General features: G+C 48.1%; 1 protein-coding gene across 2 annotated transcripts in view; it reads left to right on the forward strand.

Annotated features, from left to right (window-relative positions):
* TFCP2 (transcription factor CP2) overlaps positions 1-11045 on the forward strand; it is a 31609-nt gene extending 20564 nt beyond the window's left edge. For both annotated transcript variants that reach the window (XM_006275699.4, XM_059718225.1), the window contains exons 7-15: positions 440-550; positions 1246-1334; positions 1876-1924; positions 2768-2861; positions 3155-3245; positions 5014-5129; positions 5848-5990; positions 8544-8595; positions 8755-11045. In XM_006275699.4, coding sequence (XP_006275761.1) covers positions 440-550; positions 1246-1334; positions 1876-1924; positions 2768-2861; positions 3155-3245; positions 5014-5129; positions 5848-5990; positions 8544-8595; positions 8755-8792 — 783 coding nt within the window. In that variant the 3' untranslated portion in view covers positions 8793-11045. The remainder of the gene's footprint in view (positions 1-439; positions 551-1245; positions 1335-1875; positions 1925-2767; positions 2862-3154; positions 3246-5013; positions 5130-5847; positions 5991-8543; positions 8596-8754) is intronic.
* The last annotated feature ends 105 nt before the right edge of the window (positions 11046-11150 follow it).

The raw sequence follows: 11150 nt of genomic DNA on the forward strand, positions 1-11150 counted from the left end.
TACAAAAGGCTTGACCTACATCAGCTAAAGAGCCATGGCCATCCATTCATCTCTGCTTGCCTGTGTGGTATGGAAACCTGGTTTGCTCCATTAAAATCAAGGCCTGTGGTCTCCCGGCTTAAATCCATGCTGGGTTTTCTGCTGAAAAAGGTCTCGCTTCCTAATTAGGGTGTTCTGAATTTTAGGGACTTTTTTAGAGGTTGCTGCCACTTGGTACCAGCTGTTAATATTCACATCTCTGCTAGGCAGATCACTTATCCTTTTTAATTCTGGTTCCCAGGCACCTTTCTCCCCAACCCCACGGCGATGTCTGGGAGTAACATCCAAGAGTTCCAAGTTCCTTGTCAGCTTTTGTTTCTGTTTCTGTGCTGCCAGTATCAGTCCAACTTTCTTCCTGCCAGGTGTTTTCATGCTTTAACAAACGGTGTCCTCTCTGCAGCCCAAAGGAGCAGACCGGAAGCAGAAGACGGACAGGGAGAAAATGGAGAAGCGAACACCCCACGAGAAGGAGAAATACCAGCCTTCCTACGAGACTACGATACTCACAGAGGTAGCTGGCACTTTTGTAAGCAGCAGGCTCTGAGAGCCTGTCTTTCACCAGATGGGCTTTCTTATCTCAGTGGTGGGTGACAAGGTGCCCAAGACACCTCCCTGCTAACTGAAATACTGGGAAGATTTCTCGGTGCTGGGCCACCCAGGGGTGGAGCGTGATAAATAGCTGGCTGGAGAGAGAACTGTTAACCTGTCAGTGATAGGGAGGGATTCTTTGGATGGTGGTTCTAACTCTCCTAGGAAATCCTTCCATAGAATAGCTTGTGGATCTGCATAGAGCAAATCCTGGGGTATTCACCAATTTGAATTTGGGAACAGGCTGTTTTATACACTCGGACTCTTTGCAGCTGGTCCAGTCTGAGCACGTTCAGCATACACACGCAATGCCCAGGTCGTGTGGTTTGAAGCCAAGAGCTTGCTGAATTGAACCTCGGGTTTAGAGGCCCTCCACTAGCCGTTGGGTTCTGTCTTCTCCCTGTAAGATGAAATGTAGCAGCAGACTGGTTTGGTATGCGGCCTGCTGCTTGGAATAAACCTGTTCTGCAGGAAACAGGGCTAGTCTATATTTAACGGAGAGCAGGTGATAATTACGCCCCAGTCCCTGAAGACAGCCCGAGAGCTAAATCCAGAGAGACTGATTTATTTTTCCAGGTTAAAAACAATGCCGTGACTTGTTTGGGTTTTCATTCCTAGTGCTCGCCATGGCCAGAGATCACCTATGTCAATAATGCGCCATCCCCTGGCTTTAACAGCTCCCACAGCAGCTTCTCCATTGGCGAAGGGTAGGTCTGGGCAAGGATAGCAGCTTGGCCTGTCATCCTCAGCTTCCATGACAGAGTGATGTGCCTGAACTATCAGGTGGCTGCTGAAAGCCATCGTGTGAGGACACAACCCAGTGGCAAAAATAGCAGTCCCTGGAGGTGGACCACTGTCCTTCCTCATCTCTTGGACACAGCAAACCTTGCATCTCCTTGAGCGATGAACAGGCATTGGTATAGCTGTTCATTCTGTGTCCAGGCTCCTGCCTGCTCCTCCCAGCCTTCCCCTGTCATAGCACTGCTCTTATGCAATGCCAGCCTGGCAGAGCCTCCAGCGCCATGGCAGTTGTATTGATGCAGTTATGTTACGGCTTATTATTAGCCATACCTCTAGGCTCCTGAATGGGTTTTGACACGCAGGAGGGCATGAAGCAGAGTAATGTCTCTGGCACCTTGATCAGTGCATTTAAAAGGGAGTCAGTTTGAGTTGGGATTTTGCGCTGGAGAAGTTGGGAGGTGGGGAGAGCTGCTCTGACCAAGTGTTGTGTTCTCTCCCTCCATCTAGCAATGGCTCTCCAAACCATCAGCCTGAGCCACCCCCTCCAATCACGGATGTAAGTTCTGTTTCTAATCTTCCACTTGCACTGAGCATTTTAGTCCCATCCTTTCTTCTCTTCCTGTGGTTGGGAATTCCTTGGTGGCCAGGGTTCTGTATTTAGGACTTGCTATGCTTCAGGAGGTCTGTGCCTCAGGTCTTGCTAGCCATCCCTTCAAATAAACCTAAAATTTGAGGGTCAGAAGATGCCATCTAATTTAATCCACCTCCCTCTGTAACAGGTTAGAGCCCCTATTCTCGAATTTTCCACATGAAGTCTAAAATGTCCTCCTCATTTGGATCCCATGTGGCCCGTGAGGTTTGCAGAGCAGTGATTCTCAACCTTTTAAAACTCAAGGCTCCTTCCTTGGAAAATACCAGCTTTTGGCTTTGACTCATTCTGTTACAAAGACTTTGGAGAGAGCACAACAAGGGAAAATGTTTTTGATGCTGACGTTTCCTATTTGAAATCTCTGGGTTTATCTTGTGACTTAGGTAGGTGCTTGCATACCACAGAGCTAATACTGAGCAGCACCCCAGGGTGCCGTAGCACCCAGCTGAAAAAAAACATCTGTACAGTGGTGCATGCAAAACCCTTGGGCATGCCTGTGTAGCTGGCAGGTTGGCACATTTCTATTTGTGGGGCCAGCCAGAATTGCCTATAGCTTCCTTCCCTCATGATGTTCGTTCCTTTTACATAGACAGTAACTTTCCAGACCTGGGTGCAGTTTTGCTCCGTGTGGGTTCCCAGCATGGTGACTTACCACTCCACTAACACAGATCATAAATAAGCTAGCTCCTTCAGGGGAAGGAGCTTGCACGTACCCTTTAAAGACATAACCATTCTGTTCCTCTGCCACAGAACCTCCTGCCCACAAGTACGCCCCAGGAGGCTCAGCAGTGGCTGCATCGGAACCGCTTCTCTACATTCTCACGACTCTTCACAAACTTCTCAGGTAGGCACGAAAAGCCTTTCGCAGCCGCTCCCTGCCCATTCCCAGTTTCTCTGCTGTAACCCTCACAAGGACTGGACAACCAGTTTTTCTTCCTAACACAGGTTAGACGTGCCATTCCAAAGCCTGCTCACCCCACTCTGTAATGGCTTGCAGCATCCATTACTGACTGTTACCATTCCCACGTGCTCTGTTTTAATGCAGTCTACAAAACTTGCTGTCGTGCGTAAATGATTTTTCCTGTCTGTTTTCCCTGCACTCATGATCTGTCATCCCCTCCTCACTTTGCCTCCCAGGTGCAGACTTACTGAAGCTGACGAGAGAAGATGTTATCCAGATCTGTGGTCCGGCAGATGGCATCCGGCTCTTCAATGCATTGAAGGGACGGTGCGTAACATGTTGTTGGGGCTGAGAATAGGCTTGTTAATGCTCCCCAAAGTAATGAGAATGGGATTCCTGCTTCTCTGACACTTGGTGCCTTTCTGCCTTCCTGCCTAGTGCCTCATTAAAGCAGAAGCAGGAAAACTTTTGTGACATAACAGGAGAAAAAATTGTCATTGGGTGCCTGACGTTGGTTCCAAATCCTGCAGGGAAAAGCAAGGCTTTCTCCCAATTTGAAAAGCCTGGCACAGTTAGCTGCAAAATGCTTCAGCATAGCAAAAGCCAAGACCAAGTCATTTGGGGAAATTAACTGGCTTTAACCCTTTGGAGCCAAGTTCAAGTTCAAATCCAAGTTCATGGGTGTTGTTTAGGTCAGATGACTCACTTAATTTTTTTCACAACCTTTCTTCCTCTGCATTAATGTGGGGTAGCAAGAAAGGAGGATAACATAATTCAACAGGAACTTCAGGGGTGTTCTTTGGATTGAAACGGGCTGTTGGGTAGTCATAATAAAAATAGGCATCAGAGACTCCTGGCAGTGCAGGTGATTAGAGAAGTCACTTCATGTAAGGGAAAGTTTGGACTGTTTTAGAGAGGAGGCAAAAGGCGCAAGCCATGTTGAGTACTGGGCATGGAGAATAAGAAGAGGAGTTGTCTGACTTATCCGTCCTTGTAATATGGGATAAGGGGGTGTATAGGGAGATGCAAGGCAGCAAACACAGAACAGGTAGAAGTAAAGAGATTTGTTCTAAATGTGTGATTTGCCTACAGCACTTGTTGCTGTGAGATGCTATTAAAGGCAGAGGCTCAGTAGACTTCGAAGGAGAATATGTGGACATTTTAATGTGGTTAGTAAAGCCACATATGCAAGTGTACCAAGGACATGCTCTTACAGTTTTGGGGCTTGAGTTCCACCAAGGATTGGCTGTTTTGTTTTTTTTTTAAATTTGTCACATTGGTGAGTGGCTTTGGAAATCTGGATGTGATTATCAGTCCTGCACACTGGAAATATTTGACCTCAGATGATGGGGTGGGGGGGTTGTAGGGAGAAACCTCCCTTATGGGAAGGTTAGTCCGTTACAGTGGGGGGGGGGGGGTTGTTTCTGTTCTTGCAGCCCCTGAGGTAGCTGGGACTGGTTTGCAGTGCCAGCGACCTTGTGTCTTAGCTGAGCATTCACTGACTGAGAGAGTGCTGCAGGAATTGCAGCGGGCGGAGAAGCACAAAGCAGCCAACACCCGTGTTCATAGGGGAATGTGTTCCGGGGGCTGGGCCGGGGCATCTGATAAGCGGCAGCAAGAGCATGGTGCTCGTGCTGAACATTCCAGTGAGTTAATGTACCAGCCCTGATGGCTGCCGAGATAATGCTAAAATGTGGTTGCGACTTCGTTGGGAGGGTAGGCGGGCATCGGTCATCTCGCACTGACTTGAAATCTGCTGCCTGGTAACACAGGATTACAGGAGACACCGATGATGCTTGCACAGTTGCCTATTGCAACCAGGGGCTGGGGATGTCTCTATGTTAACCCTATACTCCAACCTCCAAGAGGATCAAACGGGACCCTCCAGTGCAGTGCCAATCCACCCTGCCCGTGTGTACTGGCTATGTGACGTATAGTCTGTCACGACATCTTCAGTTGTGTCTGAAGATGAGCCTTTGTCCAGCCTTGGGCACTGAGGCACCTGTCAGGGGAGAGGGGGAGCAGGGCACTGGGGAGGTTAGAGACCTGTTCTTTGCCAGCTCAAACTGGGATTCATGTGTCCGTCTGCCTGCAGGATGGTGCGGCCGCGGCTGACCATCTACGTCTGCCAGGAGTCGCAGCAGGCGCGGGACCAGCAGCAGCAGCAACAGAAGCATGAGGATGGGGAGGCAGCCAACGTCACGTTCTTTGGTAAGAGCTCTTGGTGGAGACAACGTACCCTTGTCGTGTGCTGCAGACAGGGGCTTGTCTCGCCTCAGCAAAGCAGGGACAGGAGGGCTCAGAGGAGCAGAGCAGTACTGTGAAGTCAGTGTCATGTCAGCTTGAGGGCCATCAGGGAATTTGGTCCTCCTGTCTTTGCAGGAGGCTGAGCTGGGCTGAACTGGGGGTCTGCTCTGACCTGCCTTAGCTCTGTTCATGCCAGCCATACTCGTGGCTACGGAATCCCACTCCTGGCACAATGCCTGCGCAGGGCTGATAAGCGATAGCTCCCGTGAGAATCCAGTGCTGCTGCTTGGATGCAGTGATTGACCTACATTTTTGAAGCAGCCAGTGGCTGTCATCGACACACACGGTGCTGAGAAGAAGCTGAAAAGTCAGCAGGTGCTGCCCTTCCTCTCCTAGGCTTTGCCTGGTAATATCCACAGTGTGCCCAGGGGTGGCTCTGGTCCCAAGGTGCCTTGATTTCATTATGGCTGACTGGAAATATCCAGGGATGACCTTGTCATACTTGACCTCTGCTTGTTAAACTGGAAGCCCTTTGCAGCAGGGACCATCTTGTCCTGTTTTTTTATAGTCAAGCACCCTGGGACCCTGTTGCATGAATGTGCCATCATATTAAGACAGCTTGGCCTGTCTCTGAAGAGGCACTGGGAGCTGCTTGTAACCACTCCTGTCCCTCTTGGTGCAGTTTACCACGCTATTTATCTGGAAGAGCTGACTGCAGCAGAACTGACAGAAAAAATAGCCCAGCTCTTCAGCATCTCCTCTCGACAGATCAGCCAGATCTACAAACAAGGCCCAACAGGGATACACGTACTGATCAGCAACGAGGTAACAGCCTTGGTTGGGGGACATTGGAGTTGCGGTGACTTGGTTTGTTTGGATTGGGCACTTTACCATCAGGAGCCAGTGCAAAGGATTTTTGTGAAGAGTGGGGGAGTGAGCTGTGGCACTTCCCAGCGTTGCAAAAAATTTCTTGGAGGCCCCTGTACCTCTGCTGTAGCTGGGAAGTTCAGATGTTGGTGGGGGCTCATTCCACACGCATCTTACAGATTACATTTATTCTACTTCTCATTTTCAAGGCAGGAATTTTCTACAGCCTTGACCCAGTGAGAGGTGCTCTCCTTGTTTTCCTGATGCAGAAACACCACTCAAGGCTACAAAATCAGCATTGTGGCTGAGATAAAAGGCTAGGGGCAGGGAGCGGGGATTCACGGCTCCCAGTTCTTTGCCTGTTTGTATAAGACGTGAACTGCTCAGTGCCACATGTTTTGTAAGATGGAATCAAAGGCTGCATGTGATACTCAAACATGGTATGGATAGGCAGATATTTATGCCAGCATAAACGGTGTAACAAATAACAGCTGGACTACACAAACCTCTGAAACCAAGGTAACTTCACCCAAGTTGGGGGAGTTAGCCCCAGAAGCATCTGGATAAAATGCCTGCTAATGTAAACTATTTCAGTTTAGGCTTTATTTGTCCACAGCTGTTGCAGGATAGTAGTATTAGGCAATCTTAGATCCTTTGGATCATGGTGTACATGTAAGAGGTCAAATCACAAAAACCAAAGACACATACGCCTAGGTAAGAGTATGGTGGAGGAGTGGAGGCTGCCCAAGACCTACGACCCCCACTTTGGACCACTGAGACATAATCGAAAGGCCAGACTGAGTCCAGGCATTTAGTGCCTTGATAACTGCAGCTTCTGCCAGAGAGTAGCAGCTAAAAAGTGCTGCTGACTGCCTCATGCCGCATTTCTGTCACGTTGATGTCCCTTAGCCTTTCTCTGACAAAGGAGTATCTACAAGGCAGTGGGGACTAGGGTTTTGAGGCACCCTACACTCATCTTATTTTGGGGATTGCAACATTGTGGTATTTTATAGGAGCAACCCCACCACGAGTAGCCCCACCTCATTGCCACCAGGCCCTTCAGTCAGATCATTTTACAGTCATACCCAGGACCCCATTCCAGGATAGACATTTACCAAAGGCAAATTGGCTATTCCCTGCTTCCCTAGCAGCCAGCATCAAGATGCAGGTAGTCTTGTGTGAGCTACCCCAGGATAGCTGCATGTCTGTCTGTTCCTGACCTTGGTGTTGTTTATATTGATACAAACACAGTGTAAATTACTTAGCATGTGTGTATGTCTGGCAGTGCCCAAGAAGCTTGATTTTCACTCGGAGACCCTTATAGCACCTGAGCAGTGCAAAAGGTGCCTTAGTTGCTTTTCCAGTGCAGGAGAAGCGAAGGAGCCATGATATAAGTGAGATCTGGGTGCAGCCAGCAACATGTGTATGAAACTAGGCACATCTCTCTGTAAAGAAGGCAGTGGGCAATCCTGAGGGCTCTCTCTAGTCTTAAGCTCCTGTGCTATCCAAATAACCCCTGCTTTCTCATGCATCTGAGAACTCCTGGTATGAGCAAGCTAGCTAGCCACATTGCATCTTTGCAAATGGCACAAGAAACATGTAGATCAGTTGCTTCATGGCACGGACTTTTTTAGGGGAAGGAAAGGGCTAGGGCTGCCTCCTGCCATGACCACAATCAGTGGCATGAACTGGTTGGTGTCTGAGGCCACTTGTATTAATTAGAGAGGTCTCCAGGGGTACATCTACACGTGCAATTAATGCACATGAATAAACTAAAGCTTATTGTTCCAGAGTTTATTGCTCACGGGCATGCTATTTGAATGTGCACCCAGGACCACAGCATGTTGAGCCGGGTTGGAGCAGCTCTGGCTGGCAAGGGGCCCAGGGGGTCAGCCTGCCAGCCTGGGGCTGCTCCCCCCCCAGCTCGGTGTGCTGGGGGTGGCATCTACATGTGTGCTGCTGCAGGGTAAAAAAAACCCTCTGCAGCAGGATAGTACTTGTATTTACAAGCACTATCCTGTTGTGGAGTTGATTAGTTTACTCCAGCCTAATAGGGGCACATGTGTAGGTGTGTGATGTTTACTGTGCAGATAATTAGTCTATTATGCAGTTAACATCTCCTCTAGATGTGCCCCAGGAGAACGAACAATGATCTGAAAAAGTAGCATGTCTGGGGCATATGAATCCAGCAATAGGTGGATGGTTTTGGAAGGGATTTGTCTGTTGGAGACTAGCTGCCCTATAGTTTTGTTTTGGGGTTTTTCTGTGATTCTCTTGGTTTGGTTCTTCTGATCCCTGTTCTGGGATGGATGGAGGGAGGAATAAGTTATGTATGGTTGGTTCATTCCATATATCCCAAAGCACTAACACATTGGCTGTATAGCTTCCAGCCCCTTGTAGCAGTCCAGCAGAAGCCCTGCCACCAAGTGACTAATGAGCACATGAAATTCAGCCTAGTTCATATATATAATGCAATCTGGTGGACTCAACTGATTTCATGGCTTCTTTCAGATGATCCAGAACTTTCAAGATGAATCGTGTTTTGTTCTGGACACAATGAAAGGTAACTGGCTTTATTCAATGCACTGTAATAAAACAGTGCACATTTATTTCTGTTTCTTTCTTCCCACAATTTTCTTTGGGAACCTCAGGAACTCCTCTGTCCAATGACACACATTTCAGCAGCTTTCACTGATCTGCTGGTGCTCTGCTTTTGTTGCAGCTGAAACCAATGATAGCTACCACATCATCTTAAAATAAAGAGGGGGCTGGACTCTGCAAGGCGGCAGTCCTCTCTCATCACATGTGAAGACCCATCACTGACTGCACAGAGACACAGGCAGAGAGATCCTGAACTCCACAGAGTCTTCGCTAAAGAACCCAATCTGTTTGTTACTACGTGATGCTTTCTGGCAGAGGAACACCCCCCCCCCCCCTTTTTATTTTTTTTTTGCTCCTCTGGCATGCCAGCGCACTGCTTCACCTCTGGAACGGAGGCAAAAGTTGGCACATTGCATTGTCATTAGCTGTTGGGATCCAACCCTAGGTCCCGTGACAGCCCGTGTCTGAAGCCTTGAGAGGGGTTGACTGCTACGATGCTTCTGAAGGCTCTCACAAGTGAACTCTTCTGACAAATTGCCCAGCACCCTTTCTGGCACGTGCTGGGCTGAGCAGGTCTCAGCTAGGTGCCCCAGTTGTACTGACAGAGCTGGGGGGTGGGAGGACTCTTAAGCTTTTATTTGACGTTGTCTGTTGATGCGTTGTAAAGCCGTTATGCCCATCCTCCTCTCTCAAGTCATATTGATTTTTAGTTCTACTGTGTGTGTGTATGTGTGTGTGTGCGCGCGCGCGCACGCGCATGTTTTGTCTTCCCCTGCCAGTGTCAGGATTGTCAGGAACACTATGCAGACTTGAGGTTTTCATGGGTTTTGATGGTCACTCTCTACACAGACAAATGCCGCTTTACTCTCCGCTCAAGCAACTTTGCAAAAGGAAATCTGAAGGAGCTAACTCATGGATTGATTTGTTGTTCTGCATGAGTTTTTTTTGAAAAACAAAAAACCAAAAAACTCCTTGAGACTTTTTTTCAGGGCAAAGGAAGCAAAAGATATCTGCTGTATTTTTAATGAAAACATGAGTGGTGTTTTATTAGCATGTTGACTATTTGCCCCTCTCCCCCTGCCCCCCAGTCAGCTTGAAATTCCCTTAGGAACTGGAACAGAATTAGACCAGTCCTACGTGCACTAAGAAGGATTTTCTACAGCAGGAGCCTGCGGGGTTTGTGCAAAGCCACGGTGACAAAAAGTGCCTACATACAGACTTTGAGGATGGGAGCCATCGGGCCTCTTGGGTAAAGAATCTGCCTTCTTAAACAGATGCCTGAGCATATCTCACAATGCCCAAAATGAGCTTCCTATAAGGAAATGAGGCTCACATGCCTTATTTGCCCAAAACAACAGGTTCTGGTGCAAAGCAGGTGGCTTTTTAAAAACTATACATGCATTTCCCAGCCCCTCCCCCCTGGCCCTCCCCCAGAGAAGCTCAAAGCAGAAGTGTTCAGGTCAACAACTAAGGTTGCAACATGAAACCAATGCAAAGCAGGATCTGCTGGGTTCTGATTTGCCAGGATGGGGTGAATTAAATGAGTCTGACAATCGCATCACCATGGTCCAAAATAGCTGCTAAGATACTGACTGCTCTTGTTGTGATAAGCCATAAGAGACCTGTATGCAACTCCTGTCTGCCTCCGCTCATTTCCTCCCTCCAAAGATGGCGGGCAAAATCCTTTTGCATTCTAGGCTGTATTTGAAGTGATGTAACTGGTCGCTTCTGGCTCAGAGTTGTCCACCATCCAATGGCCACTGTCTGAAAAGAGCCAGACACTCCTGCCCCAGTATCCTAGCAGATACTGGTCAGTACCACAGTTGGTAAAGGTGGCTGGTAAGTCATGTTTATGGGGACATAGTTGAATTTGCTTTAATGCCAAAGTGGCTGGTTTCTCTTGGGTTTAGTCTGAACAAACTTCTAAAAGCTGCTCGTTACTGAGTCTTCAGTATCGTGGGCTTGATGGAAGATAGCAGCCTGCAGTGTCCCTCTCTCTGGCTTTAAAGAGGTTTGGATTATAACCTTTGTCACACTTAATCTAGAACAGAGATACAAATGCTTCTAAAATGGCTGCAGCTCCTCAGCTCATGAAAGGCCAAGGCCTCCCTGTTGTTACGCACTTGGGGGAAAGATGCCAAGAAAAGCCGTGGAAAGCTGGCAGACTTCCACCCGCTGAACAATGACGTGTGCTGCTCCTGATTTGACGGGACTCTGAATTCTGCCTCCAGAGGTGCTATTGTTTTGGCCGCTGGCCTTTTGTATGGATTTTAATACATCCGTGATTGGGCAGGGATGTATATTTTAGTCTTGGCTCTTTTTTTTTTTTTTCCTTTCCTGTTTAGTATGCAAGAAGTGTAATAGCCGATGTACCAGAGTGACATGGACTCGTTTAAACTTTTTGTATCACTATTTCTGGGTGTGTACAGATTCTTTTAATTAATTCATCATGTTTGGACACAGAAATATAATGGTTCTGGCTGTGTTATTCCTATAGAGCTGCTCCCTCACTTGTGT

The sequence above is a fragment of the Alligator mississippiensis genome, chromosome 15, assembly GCF_030867095.1.
Source record: "Alligator mississippiensis isolate rAllMis1 chromosome 15, rAllMis1, whole genome shotgun sequence".
Classification (NCBI taxonomy): Eukaryota; Metazoa; Chordata; order Crocodylia; family Alligatoridae; genus Alligator; species Alligator mississippiensis.